Source organism: Sceloporus occidentalis, unplaced genomic scaffold (assembly GCF_023333645.1).
Source record: "Sceloporus occidentalis isolate IW3139 unplaced genomic scaffold, rSceOcc1.0.p SCAF_1, whole genome shotgun sequence".
NCBI lineage: Eukaryota > Metazoa > Chordata > Lepidosauria > Squamata > Phrynosomatidae > Sceloporus > Sceloporus occidentalis.
Genome location: NW_028316981.1, coordinates 302892499 through 302910866, shown reverse-complemented (window position 1 = coordinate 302910866; position 18368 = coordinate 302892499). Strand labels below are relative to the sequence as shown.

The following is an 18368-nucleotide window of genomic DNA, read 5'->3' as shown; positions in this document are numbered from 1 at the left end:
TCTTTTTTTTTTCCAAACCACATCTCACAACAGAGTTGCTAGTTCAATGTGATCCCAGACCCTGAGGTTTCTAGGTCAAAGACTAAATCTTAAGCTGTTGCTACAATGCAGAATTAATGCAGTTTGACACCACTTTAACTGTCGTGACTTCATCCTATGGAATCCTGGGATTTGTAGTTAGTTGTGGCAGCAGAGCTCTCGGACAGAGAAGGCTAGATATGCTACAAAACTGTAAATCTCAGAATTCCATACCAATGAGCCATGGCAGTTAAAGCAATGTCAAACTGCATTAATTCTGTAGTGCCAATGCAGCCTTAGGTCATTAAGAGTTATGCATTAAGATGATATGATGACATATAGATGGTACCTGAAAGCAGAAAAGATTTCTAAGATGTATAAAGGTTCCATTAACGTACGCCGAAAATCTTATCTAAAAGAAGGGACTTTTTATCATACCTGGTGGATTTGTGATAAGGCAAAAAAAAAAAAAAATGGGACTCATATGCATTCAATGATGGAAGAGATTTTGAATTTTCGATTTCAATTGAAGCCTGAACTTTGTCTATTGGGATGGATGGAAGGTCAGATGGAGATGAAACTTGGAAGAATCATAAAACACATTGTTAACAGGTGCCAGAATACTTTATGCACAGAAGTGGAAAGATATGGCTGCTCTTTTGCAAGATTGGTTGTTAATATTGTAAGTTCTTGCTGAAATGGATAAATTGACAAATTTGATAAGATCATTAGATATTTTTAGAAAAGAGTGGGAATTGATAATTAAATTTATGAGAATATTTTTGGGAGAAATGACTTGAAGGCACACAACAAGAAGAATGGAGTAACAAGCAGATATGTGTTTTATCTATATATTTAGAGGAAGCAGAAGTATTTGATAACTATATTAGCTGGTAGGTTAGAAGCCAATTGTTTTTCTTTTGTTTCATTTTGTTTTTGTTGTCGGTTATTAACTAGTATGTTATTCAGTATGTAGTTTGTAGTTTTCATTAAGTTGAGTTTGTGGTAGTTTGTAATGTGTAGTCTGATCCTAAATGTTGTTTTAGATTGCTGAATGTATATGTCAATAAAATATTATATTTAAAAGAGTTATGCATTAAGTATCAACCACAGTTGCTCACAGTTTGTCACTAAAGCACAGACACACAGAGAGTGAGAGTGAAAGAAAGAATGAACATATTTTCCTGTTTGGAAATTAAGAGATAAATCTTATGTAAGAAATTGTACTCGGATGAGAGTGAAATGAGGTTATTCCTTCTCACTTATTTAAGGAAATTGGACAAGGAGCATTTAATCTAGCCTTCTTGCTTCTTGCTAGAAGGTGGATGCAGAGCAGAGCAGAAGGTGAACTCTGCCACCACAACAACTGAGAGGGAAAGAGAAGGCCAAAGAACTACCGTAAATACACAAACTTCCCAGAGAGCTTTGAAAGTTGCAGGAACAAACCACTTAAACTTTGCAAACTGTAGTAAACTGAAGAGCCAGCATGGTGCAGTGGTTTGAGTGCTGGTCTTTGAGTCTGGAGACAGGGTTCGATTCCCACCGTTCAGCCATGGAAACCTTTGGCAAGTCACACTCTCTCAGCCTCAGAGAGAGGTAAAGGCAAACCCCTTCTCAAGAAACTTGCCCAGAAAACCCTATGATAGGTTCAGAGACAACTTGACACAGAGTAAGCTGTAGGTCTACTAGCTGAGCTAGAGATTTGCACACAGCCCTTTCCTCTTGCCTAAAGTCAAGCCCACTAAAACTGAAGAATGTGTGCCTTTGTCTTCCTAGGGGTCAGGGGTATATGTGTAAATGCCAGATCCTGCCTGATCTTGGAACCAAATCCCTTGTGATCTTAGAAGCTAAGCAGAGTCAACCCTGGTTAGTACAGTGGACCCTTGTTATACATGGCTGTTTGGTTCCAAGATCCCTTGTGAATAACAACGTCCGTGGATGCTCAAGTCCCATTACATATAATGACATAGCAAAAGGGTTTCCCTTATAAAAATTGGAAAATCAAGGTTTGATATTTGAAATGTATACTTTTTTTGAACATTTTCAAACCATGGATGCTTGAATCTGTGTATAAAACATCCATGTATAAGAAGGGCCGACTGTACTTGAATGTTAAACTACCGACAAATAGTAGGTGTTGTATTCTGTATGTCAGAGGAAGGAGCTGGCAAAACTACCTTTGAATAGTCCTTACCTGAAAGAATTATGAAATCCATTGTATCACCATAAATTGACAGGCAACTTGAAGATGCATGCACACACATTCCCACCTGGAGATGACCCTCAAAAACTGAAGACTTAGAGCAGGGATCGGCAACCCTCGGCCCGCGAGTCACATCCAGCCCACCGAGGCAACAGGACTGGCCCCAGCCTGGTCCTGCCGCTGATTGCCGCAAGTGTTACTGCGGCAGCGGCAGTGCCGAGGAGGGTGGGCCACAGACAGTGCGCTGCCGCCGCCGCCCACCCATGACTTCCTGTAGCCCTCCTGGGGCTGGCTGGCCAATGGCTGCTGCCAGGGGGCAGGCTGTTGGAGCTCCAGCCTGCCCCCATTGGCCAGCCAGCCTCAAGAGGAGGAGCTCCTCCTTAGGCAGGGCAGGAAGGGGCGGGGGTCTACCTGCCCTTTCCCTCCCTTCCCACAGCTGCGACAGCCGCGGGGAGAGAAGGAAGGGGCGGGGGTCCCCCTGCCCTTTCCCTCCCTTCCTGCGGCTCCAGACAGCCGCGGGCAGGGCAGGAAGGGGCAGGGGTCCTCCTCCTCCTTCCCGCCCTACCCGTGGCTGCCCGTCCCGCAGGGGAAGAGGAGCAGGAAGAGAAGGAGGAGAGAGGAAGGAAGGAGCAGGAGGAGGGAGGGAGGAAGGGAGGAAGGAAGGAAGGAAGGAAGGAAGAGGGAGGAGGAAGGAAGGAGGAGGAAGGAAGAAGAGGAGGAGGAAGAAGGAGGAGGAAGAAGGAGGAGGAAGAAGAAGGAGGAGGAGTGAGGAAGGAAGGAGCAGGAAGAGGAGGAAGAAAAAGAAGAAGACTCTTTCTGAAGGTGAGACAGTGTGACTTTCCAAAGTGCATTTCTGTGTATTTTCGGTGCTTTTAATGCTAAAAGGTCTGCTTTAACAATGATAGTGGTTTCGGCCGAAGGGAGTGGCCTGGGACGGGTGCCCAAGCCCTTCCCTTCGGCCTCCCTCCCCTTTGGCCGAATGGGCCCCTTGGAGCCCGTTCGGCCGAAGGAAAGGGCCGAGGAGGAGGGCGGGCACACGCCTCCTCCTCCGCACGGGGCTTCGGCAGACCTGAGGTGTCCTTCGGAGGACACCTCAGGCCTGGCAAAGCCCCGAGGAAAGGAGCAGGGGCCGCACGCCTGTTGCTCCTGCCCCTCACGGGCCCTTACTGGTCCTCAGCTGTCTCTGAGAGGCAGCTGGGGGCCAAAGAAGGGCAGGAGGAGCAGGCGCGCGCCTGTCACCCCCTCTCCCAATTCCCCCCCACTTCTAGCTGTCTCTCAGACAGCTGGAGGTCGGGAAAGGGAGCAGAGAAGGCCCTGCCCCCGGAGGGTGGAAGCTCCGCCCAGGCATGTGGCTCTGCCCCTGGAGGGTGGAAGCTCCACCCCTGGGGGTGGAAGCTCCACCCCCCAGCTTCGGCCCCCCAGTTGTCTGAGGGACAGCCCCCGGCTCAAAAAGGTTGCCTACCCCTGACTTAGAGTCAACTTCTGAGATCTGGCAACCCTAACTTCCAATATCTCCTCTCCATCATACTCAGTATAAATGTATTTAAAATGTTATTCAATAAGCAAATACGTCCTTCATTGTTATTGTTGCCAGCTACCTGTGGCCTTAAATGAACTGTTTTTAAAACCGTTTTGTTATTTTTAACTATTGGGTTTACAGAATCTGCTGTAAATCACTCTGAAATTGCTGGATATTTTATTTTATTTATATCCCAACTTTTTCTTTCTGTGGGACCCAAAATAGCACACATTTTAGAACAATGTATAGTACAAATGTTTAAAAACCTTATTAAACAAGCATTCATATTAAAAACATTAATTTAAAACATTTTTGAAAGGCAGTTAAAATATAAATGAAAAGCCAATTTTTTTTTTTAAAAAAGCTATAAATAAATACTTTCATTCCAAGTTCCCATCTGAATAGGGCAACTGCTTCAGCTATTTCGGATGACAGGACTTAACATTCATTTCCACTGGGTCTTTTGCTTATCTCCCACCAAACCAATTCTAAATTTCGGGAAAGGGAGAAATCTCTTAGAACCACCTTCAACAACCAGGTGTTCTCCCAATGTTTCAGATTACAAACCCCAACATTCCTGACAATTGGCCATCTTCTCAGAGGCTGATGGCGTGCCTTTCCACCACATGAGAGAGACTGATTAACAGTGACTTAATGAATTATCCACACTACACAATTATAGCAGTTTGATCTCAGTTTAACTGCCATAGTTTCTTCTCAATGGAATACTGGGATTTGTAGTGTGTTGAAAAAATCTGGGTTTCCAAGTACCACATCCATTAGACCTCTCTGGAGCTATAACTGTTAAAGTGGGATCAAACAGCTCTAATTCCATAGTCCATTCCATGGACATATAAGAGAGGTGGTGGTTATTTTTATAATTACATTAAAGTTGCATCTGCACTGCAGAAATAATGCAGTTTGACACCACTTTAACTACCACAGCTCAGTGCTATAGAATCCTGGATTTGTAGTCTGTTGTGGCACCATAGCGCTCTGATAGAGAAGGTTCACGCTCTCACAAGTCAGAAATAACCTGAAGGTACAGAACAACAACTACTGCTACTACTACTGCCCTTATATTTCCTGTGTGCACATTCACTAGGTAAAATTGGTTACTCCTTTTCTCTGGATGCCTAAACTGTATTTCTAAACGTGAAATCAAAGGCTTTCATGGCCGGCATCCATAGTTTTTTGTGGGTTTTTCGGGCCATGTGGCCATATTCTAGAAGAGTTTATTCCTGACATTTCGCCAGCATCTGTGGCTAACATCTCCACCGTATTTCTAAATGCTTGACTGAAGTTTTCAGTTGCTGAAATGCTAGAAATGTTGAAACTGAAGGAAATTTTTAATATTCGGGGAGCTGAATTCATATTTGGAGGTCGCTGCCCTCCTTCTCCTCTTCTTCCCAGCCCATAGATGCGGTGAGCACTTGGAAACATTTTCCTCTGGGGGGAATCCAGGCTGGGGGGAGGGAGTTGTAAACACTCCCCCAAAACCCTTTATTTATTTTTTATTTTATTTACGTGCCATGGAGATGGTATCAAGGCCTTGTTGGTCCTGGCACAAGAGAACTGAAGGGAAGCACAGTTGCCCAGTGGATGCTGCAACAATCCTGCTTCTCCAATTCTCACAAAACTCAATTCCTAGAAAGAACATCACAGTAAGAGGAAAACCAGTGGCCAGAGAAGGAGACTCTTCAAGGAGCTGGCTGTCCCCTCTTCCTTAGAACAAACAGTTCATTCCAACATCCAGTTAAGCTGTGAGCTACACAATAGCAAGGCAGCACCATCAGCCAGATTTCAGGGTTTCCCAGGTTGTGTGTGTATATGGGCAAGTTTGGGAGATCTTTAATGGTTGCAACCTGCTGCTTGCAAACAGCACAAAGAATCATTTCATTGAAGGTTTGTGTGTGTATTGTATGCCCTCAAGTCATTTCCAGTTTAGGGCAACCCCAAGGCAAACGTTTCATGGGATTTTCTTGGCACGATTTGTTCAGAGGAGATTGGCCACTGCCTTTCCCTGAGGTTGAGAGCATGTGACTTGCCCAAGGTCAGTGGGTTTTATGGCCAAGCTGGAATCGAACCCTACTGGCAGGGGTATAAATCTTCAACATACATAATCCAATAAGGAATAGTAATTTGCTTCTTCTGTTCAAGGCAGCAGATCCAGAGCTTCAGCATTCCCAAGGGATGCTTGTGCAAAACTCCACTGTATCGGAGGCAGCCCTACTATTAAATAATTGCTTCCACTGTTCAATAGCCTGAACTCTTTAAGAAATTTCTCTTATTCTTCAGTCATTCTGTCTTCCTGTAATTTTGCCTTTGGGTATCTTCTTGGGTGGCAATGAATCTTTATTCTCTTCTATAACCCTCTGGGTATTGGTGGAGTACTACCAATGCACTGTGATTGTGCCATAATCTTGTCTTTTCCAGACTAAAGGTACTCAGCTTCTATCTTTCTTTGTAGCACTTATTTCCCAGACTGCTGTTGTTGTTTGCCTCCACATCATTTCTGACTTATGCCAACCCTAAGGCAACCCTATTATAGGGTTTTCTGGGGCTGTGTGACTCAACCAAGGTAGGTTTCCATGGCCAAGTGAGGAATCAAACTGGGATCCCCAGAGCTGCAGTCCAATGCTCAAACCATTATACCACACTGTCTCTCTTATTTTCCCAAACTTCCAACTATTTTGGTGCCCTCCTCTGAACCCATTACAATTTGCCCATGTCCTTAAAGTGCAGTACACAGGAGAAAATTCTTCAGGTGACTTCAAGTTCTCCTTTCCACTGTCCCAATACATTTCAATCATATTATGTCCCCCTTCTTTCTTCCCACAAAACCTAACTGTTGCCTGATCAGAGCTGTGTATAACTTTTTGTAGCTCAAGAGTGGGAAATGTATGTCCCTTCAAATGCTGGAAGTTCTACTGCACAGACATCTAGAGTGCTGCTTCATCCCCACCCATTCATTAGCTACACAATCCTTATCACAATCCTATACTATTCATTTTAATATGATAATCATTCCAGATTACAGATGGAAGAATGTAGACAGTTCCTTGCAGAAGCAACATTAGAACTCAAGACATCCTAACTCATAACTTGCAGCACAATCCTAGAGATATCCACTCACACATTTAGTCACAATGTGGCTTGCTTCAGGTAAGTGCGTACAAAACTATAGCTGAAGGGCTACTGTTTTGCTTCTGTGTAAACTTGCTTAGAATTGCACTGCACAACATATAAAAGCATCACATGCATCTGCCTAGTGAGGACACATTCTGCAGATGAGGGCCACTACTGAGAAGGCCTGACTTCAGTAAGTGGGACTATCCAAGACTCTCCTTCAGAAGTGACGATACAGGCTGCTTCAAGTAAATGACATTTGTCTTAATGTGTTATTATATTTGATCTGTACATTGCTTGGCCAGCTTTTAGTAACACTTGCTTCAAAACTGATATAACCTACTCTGTATACGTAGAACAGAAATGTGATTAGTACAGATCTGAGGATCCTTTCAGCCCCTCCTTCTCTCTTCCAATGGCAAATCATGTCCTCAAAAGCCTCAGGGAGGTGCCACCTGCTATTTCAATGTTATTTTGTTCTCTTCCCACCAACTGTTTTAAACAAAAATAAAAAAGCATTTTTCTCTTAGAAGAAAATTGGCCGTCATTGCTACTCCCTTTTCTCAGCATCACCCACCTGGCAACCCTTAGATGGGTTAGACTGCAGTTCACATAGTCCCCACAATAATGCTTGCTGGGGGTGGTGGGACTTGTAGCCAAATCCTTCTAGTAGGTAATGTTGCCCCCAGTACTTCCCTTTTAACATTCCTCACCTTCTCTGGAGTAGAGATGAGGGAGCTAGCCTCTCGTATACACCTATATTACAATTTGCCCATGTAAAGCCCAGGGGCCACATGTGTCCCATGGGACATAGTCTCTCCACCCTGACTGTAGCACCTGGGACAATATGAGATTGTAATGGGTCCCGTTCTTTTTAGATCCCCTTTCTTAAATCAAAAGAAAAGGGGGGAAAAGCTGTTGCCTTCAAACAGTCAAAGTGCCCTTTTGGTATCATTCTCATTTGATGCAGAACTGCCCAGTGAGAACTTTGACATGTAATGAAGGACCGCCTCTCTCCACACAATCCGCCCTGCACACTCAGGTCATCTGGGCAGCAATTGTTAAGTGTTCCAGAAGCCAGGCTGGTTACCACCACTAGGAGGGCCTTTACCACCTCGGCCCCCAACCTCTGGAACTCGCTGCCCGTCGAGCTCCGCTCGGCCACCTCCCTTATCCAATTCAAAAAGGGGTTGAAGACATATCTTTTTGAGCAGGCCTACCCCTGATTCCTATCTTCCGAATACTCCCCCCCCCCTTTTTTTGTCAGCACTGTTGAGCTGACATGTGTTTTGGCTGTGTTTTATTTGTAAATTGTGTAATTCTTTTTAATCTGCTGTAATTTTAAACTGTTCTTTAATGCTGTTAACCGCTTTGATCCCAGGAAAAGCGGTATACAAATAAACATTTTATTTATTATTATTATATTCGTGCAAATCCAGGCTGTTGCAGCACATTTAGAACACAGTTTGGTTATGAGATGGGGAGGAGCTGTGTACCGATTTCTGGGTTTACGTTACTGCATTTGCATTGCTCAATTTATTTTACTTTTATTAAGTTGTTTATCTTCTTTGCATCTGTTGATCATTTTTCTTCAACAAATTGCTTTTGTTCCCCAAATACTGTGTGTTTTCATGAGTTTCCATTTATTGTGAGACACCTGAGCACCATTTCCTCAGGAGAAGCAGCACATGAACAAAGTGAACTTAAAGCTGTATTTGCTTGGATTGCATAACAGTACAGAAAGCAGCTGGTCTCCTGCAATTGCCATCCTGTTTTTCTATGGGTCACAAAGGTGCAAAGCTAGCAATGTTCATGAATATCTGGCTCCCATACAGTACAGTCTTTAACCTAGCAGTTGGGAACGTGGGCCCTCTAGTATTGTTGCACTGCACATTCCAGCATCCCTAGCCAGCAGGGCTTATGATGAGGAATGATGGGAGTTGCAGTCCAATAACACCTAGAGTTTAGCACCATTCCCATCCTTGCTTTAACTCCGTTAATAGCTCTGTTTTGAAAAATGGCATGAAGTGTATCATTAGCAAATGAACACAGCCTCATGCTCATGCCAAGACAGACCACTGGTGAGAATGAAGCATGGTTGACTCACAAGAGATATGTAGCATATTTTGCCTGAACATGTTAAAACATTTCTAATGTGAAACTGAAACCCTTGAACATGGAATGGGTATACCCTGCCATGGACAGAAGAAAACAGCTACCAATCCAAATAACAAGCATAATGTGTGGTCTTATGGCTCACACCTCTCCCTCATTACTTCCTCCAAATAACTAGTTACAGATCTGAAAAATGTCTTATTATTGGTGGCCATTATATCCCACCCCCTCAAATATAAGCAAAAAATAAGAGAATGTTCATGCCAGTTGCATCTTAAAGTCTCCTCCACTGTCAATTTTGGTATATTTCGATTACTTCTTCATCTTGTTTATTGAAACACTACATAAGCATCCAAACCCTTAAAAACCAAGAAAAGTGTAACCAAAAAAAGAAAAGAAAAGAAAAGGAGAAAAGCCAGATGGTTGACAGTTGTTATGTGCCTTCAAATCAGCGCCAATTTATGACAACTCTGTCATACGGTTTTCCTGGCAAGATTTGTTCAAAGGAGATTTGCCATTATCTTCCTCTTTGGTTGACAGAATATGATTAGCTCAAGGCCAACCAGTGAGTGACACACCCAGTGTGTTTCCATGGCTGAGCAGTGACTTGAACCCTGGTCTCCCAAAGTCAATCATATTGGCTCAACACAAGAAACAAACACAAGATGCTGTTGGCCCTGCTTGACGTAAGTGCTCTGCTCTTCTAGCAGGAAGTGGAGACAAACAAAACGCGTCTGAAAACATCCTGCACTTGCAGGTGTTTTCCAAATTTTAAAATCCCGTTTCTGCACGGGATTTAAGCAATTTGCCTCAATGTAATAGAGAACACAAGGAGCAGATGTGAATCCTGAGAGATGAATTCAAATCTCACCTCAGCTACTGACTCACTGTGTAATGTTGGTTATATTAATGATTTTGTTGGCTACATCTGTAGTCACTCTTTCCTTTAAGATGACACACGTGGTTCTGTTCCCATCCCATATCTTCTCCCCACAACAACCCTGTGAGGTTTAACTATCTCATGGGTCACCCACTAAAATGTCATGACTGCATGGAGGAATATAATCTGTCACTTCCAAGTCCAGGTGCACCACTCCACACTGGTGCTTTCTTGCTGTCTCAACCTAATGATTTCCTTTAAAAATAATTTCTGAGCAATCTTTTGAGGTAAGGAAGAAGCTCCAAAGCAACTTACAATTTAGTTCCCCACTTATAAAATGAAGATATAGTTGGATGTCAATATTAGAGCAACTATGCTCTATATTAGGCAACTATGGTTCTCCATGTATTTCTGGAGTCCAACTCCCATGATCCCTTTTCACGAACTGCTCGCTAGGCTAATGGGAGCTAGAATCCAGCAATAGGAATGGAAACTGGCCTCTGCATCTTTTTCCTGCATGGTGGTGGGTAGTGGCAGACAGTGTTTCAGGAGAGATAAAAGAAGGTAAATGCTTTAGTAAGAATGTATAGCAAGCATTCTCTCCACTGGTCTTTCATCTGCTATTTAATGCAGCCTCCAAAGCCTTCTTTCAAAAAATAAAAGTATCAGGAAAAATGCAAAGAGATAGCTGTGTTACTCTATTTTAGCATAAAATGACATCAAGGAATCCTGTATTCTAGCACCACTGAGACCATCTGGATAAAATTAGTTTTGAGCACAGGTTTTCATGGACTATAGTCCACTTTATCAGATGCACTGAGTTTGTCTCAAAGGTGTTACTAGATTCTTTTATCTCAGAAAACAATAACACAAAATTTAATATAACCTGCAGCTCAGTCTTAAAACTCACAGGAATTCTGCAACAAGCACATGATTTTAAAAAGCATCGTTCAGCTGGCAAGCTTCAAGGACCATACAGAGGTCTAGATAGCAATGGTAGAAACAACAGTCCTGGCAATAGCAGGAAAATAGGCTGTGTCAGCAGAAACAAGATACACATGGAGAAATTACTTTGTAATCTAGGGAAAAGACAAGCGGGGAGGGAGATGGTGAAAAGTTGACAGCAGAGCTTAGTAAAGCTAATTTAGGAGACAATGTTCAGAATCCCACAGCAAGTATGGCCACTGAGAGTTGCAGGGCCCACCCCCATGTATCTTTTACAAGCGTTGTCCAAAACCTATAAAGAGATTGGCCCCATGGGCAGCACTTTATGGGTGCTTGTCCTCAAAGTATTTTCCTATCCAGTAATTCCCAAACTCAGGCCCTCTGGATGTTTTTAAGATTTTTCCAGATGGGAAAGTGGTTTTTTGGTGACTGTGCCTTCCAGAATCCCCTGCCAGCTTGGCCACTGGTTGCACCCACTGCAGTAACAAGGAGACCAAACTGTTCCCATTCACCTTACTCACCCTACTGTGCATGGCCAATGGTAGGGATTTATGGTGTTGTAGCTGCAAAGATCTGGTGGGGGGCAATGGTTACCCAGCCTTGCCTTCTCCTTCTGGAATATAGGCAAAGGATGAGGCCAGACAAGGGATGAGGTACTTTTTGTCCTTGCCTGGAACAGAAGCTGCAGGAGAGCACAGAGGGGAAGAAGCCAGAGATGCCCATGTGGGTGGCACAGAGGTATAGGTGGCAGGAAAGAAAGCGCCCAGGGTTTTCCATCCAAGATGCCTCTTCATGCCAGGGATGCCACTCCCAAGCTACCTTCATCTCAGGAGATTGCCTAGGTGAATAAGCTACGGTCACACTGAATGGGCGGATTCTGGGAGCTGCAGTACAAAAAACCAACTTTTCCAAACACCAGCAGCAGCAATGCCAAACTACCACAACTCTTTCAGAGAGGCCAGGCTACAAGAGCAGGACTGACTGCCTAGTGGTTACTCCGAGTAGCTAGTGGTGACATGTGGTGTCATGATAGACCCCTGGGGGGAAAAAACAAAGGGGGGGAGTAAAAAAGACATTCACATATTACACATGGACTCAAAAGTTCCCTTGCACTGAAGTTTTCCTAGGCATGCTTGCTTTGCTTGGCAACCAAAACGGCTGACACACCTTTTATCATCCCACCCCAGGCCTGTCATGAGGCAAAACTCCTCCTCTGGGAACCACAAAGATTAAGATTAATACCAGGGTAATAAATATGTGTTGTTGTTATTGCTGCTGCTGCTGCTGTTGCTGTTGTTGTTGTGAGCCTTCAAATTTTTTCCAACTTATGGCTACCCTAAGGTGATCCTGTCGTGGGGTTTCTCTCTCAGAGGCTGAGAGAGTGTGACTTGACCAAGGTCATCCAGTGGGGTTTTATGGCTGAGCGGGGAATTGAACTCGTGTCTCCAGAGTTGCAGACCACTATGCCACACCAGATCTCTACAATATATATCTGAGGGCCAGCATGGTGTAATGGCTTAAGCATTGGACTAGTACATTGTAAGGCCAGGGTTCGAATCCCCGCTTGGCCATGGAAACCCACTTGGGCAAGTCATACTCTCTCAGCCTCAAGGGATGGCAATGGCAAACCCCCTCTGAAGAAACCTGCCAAGAAAACCCTATGATAGACCTCCTTTGTTGTTCTAGTGTGCCTACAAGTCACCTTATGGCAATCCTAAGGTGAACCTATCATGGGGTTTTCTTGGCAGGTTTCTTTAGAAGGGGATTGCCACTGCCGTTCTCTGATGATTTCCTGGCTGATCTGGGAATCTGACCCTGGTTTCCAGAGTCATACTCAAACTATTATGCCATGCTGGTTCTCATTACTAAATCCCTTTCTCCTTAAACATTTCCCAGAGGCCTGACAATGTACGAAAGGTGTTGTGTTGTCTCCAAGCATTCATGCTCCATTCCCACAAGTCGGAAACAACTAGAAGGCACACAATAACAACAGTATTAAAGGTAGAAGGGCCACCAAGCAGGTAATGAAATTGACTGATTGGTTAAAATTGATAACCCTGTTTAAATATTTGAAGGGGTGTCATACTGAGGATGGAGTAAGCTTGTTTTCTGCCGCTCCAGAGAGCAGAACCCAGAGAGAGCAATGGATTCAAACTACAGGAATGGAGACTTCACCTAAACATTAGAAGAAACTTCCTGACAATGAGAGCTGTTCGAGAGAGGAACACGCTCCCTTGGAAAGCGGTGGCATCTCCTTCTTTGGAGGTTTTTAAGCAGAGGCTGGATGGCCACCTGTCATATTTGATTGTGAGTTCCTGCATGGCGGGGGTTTGGACTGGATGGCCTTTGAGGCCTCTTCTAATTCTGTGCTTCTATGATTTGGCGGCTCCGTCTGTATGAAAAATAATATAGACAAAAAGGCTTGCAAAGAATAGGATGACAAGGGGAATGAGAGAAGAGAAGAAGTATAAAACCCTATAAAATGCATGGGTTCTCCATAAGCCATTCTGAAGGCACACACACACACCCCAGGGATGGTACCAGGATATGCATGCTGAGGAACAAAAGGGAAGAGGAAGAGGACAGAATCCAACATGAGATGCCAAGCCCTGGACATTGGCCCAGTCTCTCCAGGCCCTGTCTGTCACTCTGAGTTACATAAACCCGTCTTTACTCCCCAAATCAGAAACGCCAGGTTTCTCAGTTCCCTCAAAGTTTACAAGTCTCCACTCTTCAAGACCTCCTCTGCAACCCAGGAGGCCTGTAAGATGCCAACCTCCCCACAAAAACAAGGATGGCACTTTGCCCATCTGGAGTGCCATGGCCTCCAAAGAAAAATGGCATTTTGGAAAGGAAACAAGTAGACCTCAGGAGGCCACAAGCCTCTTTCCATCCCCCCCCCCCCAAAAAAAAACCAAACCAAAGACAGTGGCCTCTTTGAAAGCTGTCACCATAAGGGTGGCAGAAAGAGTAATCTTTTAACTGGGAGAGGAATAAGTGCAAAGGGGATGTTCGTTTATATGTTGTTAGTATCTTAGTGGTGCTTTATATATATATATGGCCTTTGTACAAGTTTTGTATAAACAGGGTGACTAGATGTCCTAACCGCAAAGGAGGACAAGGTAACAAAAATGTAAGGCATTCAAGGAAAAAATGTAGGACACTACAAAATAAAAGCTAAAAACACTAATATAAATAAAATTTCATGTCACTCTGCCCATGCTCAGAGGCCCCATCAGCTGCTATTATATATAGTACAGATATAGCCATGTTAGTTTGGAAACTCAGTATCCAAAAGGTAGATACATCCTGTAGCCCCTTTGAGACTAACTGGAAAAAGAAGTTGGCGATATGAGCTTTCGTAGGCTTAAGTCTACTTCCTCAGATGCATTTGGTGGAGTGGAAAGCCAGAGACAGACCTATATATGCTATTAGTCTGTGAGAACATAAATTCAAATCCCAAATCCTTTGTGTTAGGAAATGAAGTGGCAAGTCCAGTTGCAACTATGGTTGCATCTAAGGAAGTAGACTCAAGTCTAGAAAAGCTCATGCTGCCAACTTCTTTGTTTCAGTTGGTCTCAAAAGCTGCTACAAAACCTCTCTCTCCACACTGGTTCTACAGACTAACACGGCTTTATCTTTGCAGTATACAGAAGAGTCTTGGGGGCAGGTGGCTGTGCTCTGCCCATGCTCAGAGGCCCCACCAGTTGTTCTTATAGGAAGACATAGCCCTGTTAGTGTGGAAACCAGTATGCAAAGGGATATGGGCGGGTGGCTGCCCATATTCAGAGACCCCTCTGGCTGCTATTATATAAAGATACAGCTGAATTACTCTGGAAACAAGCATGCAGAGGATCTTGGGGACGGGAGGTTGCACTCTGTCCATGCTCAGAGGCCCCACTGGTTGCTACTATATAAAGATATAGCCGTGTCTTGGAGGGATCTTGGAGACGGACAGCTGAACTCTGCCCATGCTCAGAGGCCACCAGCTGCTCTTATAGGAAGCTATAGCCCTGTTAGTCTGGAAACCAATATGCAAAGGGATCTTGGAGGTGGGTGGCTGAACTCTGCCCATGCTCAGAGACCCCTCTGGCTGCTGTTATACAAAGATACAACCATGTTAGTCTGGAAACTCAGAAGATAAAGCTGCCTTAGTTTGGAAACCAATCTGCAAAGGGATCTGGGAGGCAGGCAGCTGCATTCTGCTCATGTGCAGAGGCCCCACTGCAGGAAGATATAGCCCTGTTATTCTGGAAACTCAATATACAAAAGGAGGTGCATGGCTACACTCTGCCCATGCTCAGAGACCCCTTTGGCTCCTATTATATAAAGACACAGCTCTATTAGTCTGGAAACTCAGTATGCAAGGGGATATTGGAGGCAGGCGGCTGCACTCTGCCTATGCTCAGAGGCCCCTCTGGCTGCTATTATATAAAGATACAACCTTGTTAGTCTGGTAACTCAGTATACACTCTGCCCATGCTCAGAGGCCCCTCTGGCTGCCCTTACATGAAGATATAGCCCTGTTAGTCTGGAAACTCAGTTTACCAAAGGAGGTGCACAGCTACACTCTGTCCATGATCAGAGGCCCCTCTGGCTGCTCTTATATAAATATTCAGCTGCATTAGTTTGAAAAACAGTATGCAAAGGGATTGTGGAGGAGGGCGACTGCACTCTGCCCATGCTCAGAGGCCCCTCTGGCTGCTGTTATAAAAAGATACAACCGTGTTAGTCTGGAAACTCAGTATACAGAAGGAGGTGCACAGATACATTCTGCTCATGCTCAGAGAACCCATCTGCTGCTCTTATCAGAAGATATAACCCTGTTAGTCTGGAAACTGATATAGCCGTGCACTCTGCCCATGCTCAGAAGCTCATCTGGCTGCTATTATTTAAAGACACGGCTCCATTAGTATGGAAACTCTCAGTATGCTAAGGGATCTTGGGGGGGGGGGCAGGTGTCTGCACTCTGCCCATGCTCAGAGAGCCCACTGGCTGCTCTTATATGAAGACCAGTATGCAAAGGGTTCTTGGAGGCGGGTGCCTGCACTCTGCCCATGCCCAGAGGCCCCTCCGGCCCCATTATCCAGAGGCTCAGCTCCATTATCCTGGAGCTCTGCGTCTGCTCACCTGAAGTAGTAGACATCGCTCTTGCCTGCGCTGAGGCCGGACTTGCGGATGACCTCCTCCTTCTTCCATCCGGGGGGCAAGGCCGGGCAGTCCACCCTCTTGCCCCGCTTCTCCATCCCTGGCGAGGAAGGAGGGAGGGGGCCAGGCAGCGGCGGCGGCAGCAGCGGCAAGAGGAGGAGGGTCAGGCTGCTGCCCAGGCCTCTTGCCCGCTCCCTGCTCCGCTGCCCAGCAGCTCTTCTCCCCCTCCGGCTCCGGCTCCGGCTCCCTCCGCCGTCCTCCGCTCCCTGCTGCGCTGGGAGCACCACTGGCCCCGGCGGCGCCTGCTTGGCTTCTAGGCTCCTTCTCCTCCTCCTCCTCCTCCTTCTTGCTGCTGCTGCTGCTGCTTCCGTAACTGAGCCTCCGAATCCGTGTCATCATCCGCGCTCGGAACCTCGGGGTCATAGAGCCGCCGCCTCCAAGGAGGAGGAGGCAAAGGCCGGGCCAAGGAGGACGCAGCGCAGGCGAGAGAGCCAGAGGCTGGCAGGCAGGCAGGCAGGCGCTTAGGGGCGGGGGAGGCAGAGATAGAGGGCGAGGGACACCTGGCTTCTCTGGAGGCTTGCGAGTTGGACAGCAGCAGCAGCCCACAGTGTGATGCGGCGGCTCAAAAGGCCAATGCGATCCTAGGCTGCATCAGTGGCGTCCCTAGAAGGATGGAGTGACCCAGAGCGGTAACTCATGGCCTCACCCAATATCATTATTATTATCGTTATTACTATATAATTATATTATTATTATTTTCTTTTTTCTTATTATTTTCATATGTTATTATTCTCTTTTTCCTTATAACTAGTTATATATATATATATATATATATATATATAAAATTTTCTTCTCTTTCTTACTATTTTCTTATTTTCTTATTATCATTATATAATTACATAAAAATTATATATATTATTATCTTCTTTTTCTTATTATCTTATTTTCTATTTTATATATATATATATATATATATATATATATAATTTTCTTATTTATTTTCTTATTTATTTATACCCCGCTCTTCAGCCAAAAGGCTATCAGAGCGGCTTACGTTTTTTAAAATTAGGCATTTCCCTGCCCTCAGGATTACACTCTAAAAAGACAATACAGGAAAGAGGAAGGGAATGGCGGTGGGGAAGGGGGAAAGTCCCGCAGATCTGCTCTCCCTCAGAGGCTTGGACCAGGGCAGAGGGACTGGGCCCTCCTTCTTTTTCAGGCAAGGCCTGGAGTTAGTCTGCCAAGTTGCCCATCTCTCCCTCTGGAGGATGATGTATAGAGGGAGGGCCTGCTTTATTATTATTATTATTATTATTATTATTATTTTCTATTTTATTTTATTATATATATATATATATATTATTTTATTTTTTCTCTTTCTTATTATTATAGAATTATAGAATTATATATAATTATTATTAGTAGTATTTTATTTTCTTCTTTTTTCTTATTATTTTCTTATTTTCTATTTTCCTATTATTATTATTATTATTATTATATAATATATAACATCATCTTTTAGCACATTTTATCTTCAACCACATGAAACTGTCTTGGCAATGCATTTACACATCTCCCATTAAAATGCTGAAGATATGGGGAAGTGGAGGAGGGGGTTCAGTCAGGGGAGAAAGGCAAGGTCCCAGGTTTTATTTTTATTTTAAAATTATATATATATATATATATATATATATATGTTCTTTTAAAGTTTTCTTTTAAAATATCACCTTTTACCAACTTTTTCACTTCAACTGCATGAAACTGTGCATAAATAAATGTGCTGAGGCTTTACATATGGTTTTGTAATTTAAAGCTATAGTTTTGATTTTGCTGGTTGTTTTAGGTCACAACTATCACCGTGACATTCAGTGATATGGTGGAATTATGATTAATGAGTAACAGCTGTGCAAAAAACATTACTATAGTTTGAAGTCAACGGTTTTCATGGCCTCCATCCACAGTTTTTCTGGCATGTCCTAAAAGAGTTTATTCTTGACATTTGACCAGCAGCTGTGGCTGGCATCTTCAGAGAATGCTGGCATGGGAGTGAGTGGGGTACATATATATATATATATATATATATGCATACATACATACATACTGTGCAACCCTTGGTTGCGAGGAAGCAATTTGCTGTACGTGTTAATCTGTGTGTTGATCTGTTGTTAGCAGAACATGTTATAAACCATCCTGGGCATAAAATTTTGGACTATACCAACAACTATCAGGTCAGAATGCACAGGAAACCTATTGAAATCCACAAATATCTGGACAACTGCAACAGGAAAGATGAACAGGAAAGAAGTAACCCTGAAAGTAAACAAAGGGCCCGAACAGACAGGCTAAAATAAAGCTGCTTTGGGTCACTTTGGAGGTATGCTGTTTAAATGACACACACATCATCTTAAGAG

The 18368-nt window shown here is 44.1% G+C and overlaps 2 protein-coding genes across 2 annotated transcripts in view; one reads left to right on the top strand and one right to left on the bottom strand.

Annotated features, from left to right (window-relative positions):
- MBD2 (methyl-CpG binding domain protein 2) overlaps positions 1 to 16327 on the bottom strand; it is a 71881-nt gene extending 55554 nt beyond the window's left edge. The window contains exon 1 of the mRNA XM_089497394.1: positions 15940 to 16327. Coding sequence (XP_089353520.1) covers positions 15940 to 16055 — 116 coding nt within the window. The 5' untranslated portion in view covers positions 16056 to 16327. The remainder of the gene's footprint in view (positions 1 to 15939) is intronic.
- A 265-nt stretch (positions 16328 to 16592) lies between these two features.
- POLI (DNA polymerase iota) overlaps positions 16593 to 18368 on the top strand; it is a 28782-nt gene continuing 27006 nt past the window's right edge. Inside the window, exon 1 of the mRNA XM_089497391.1 lies at positions 16593 to 16646. The gene's annotated coding sequence lies outside the window, so the exon portion shown is untranslated. The remainder of the gene's footprint in view (positions 16647 to 18368) is intronic.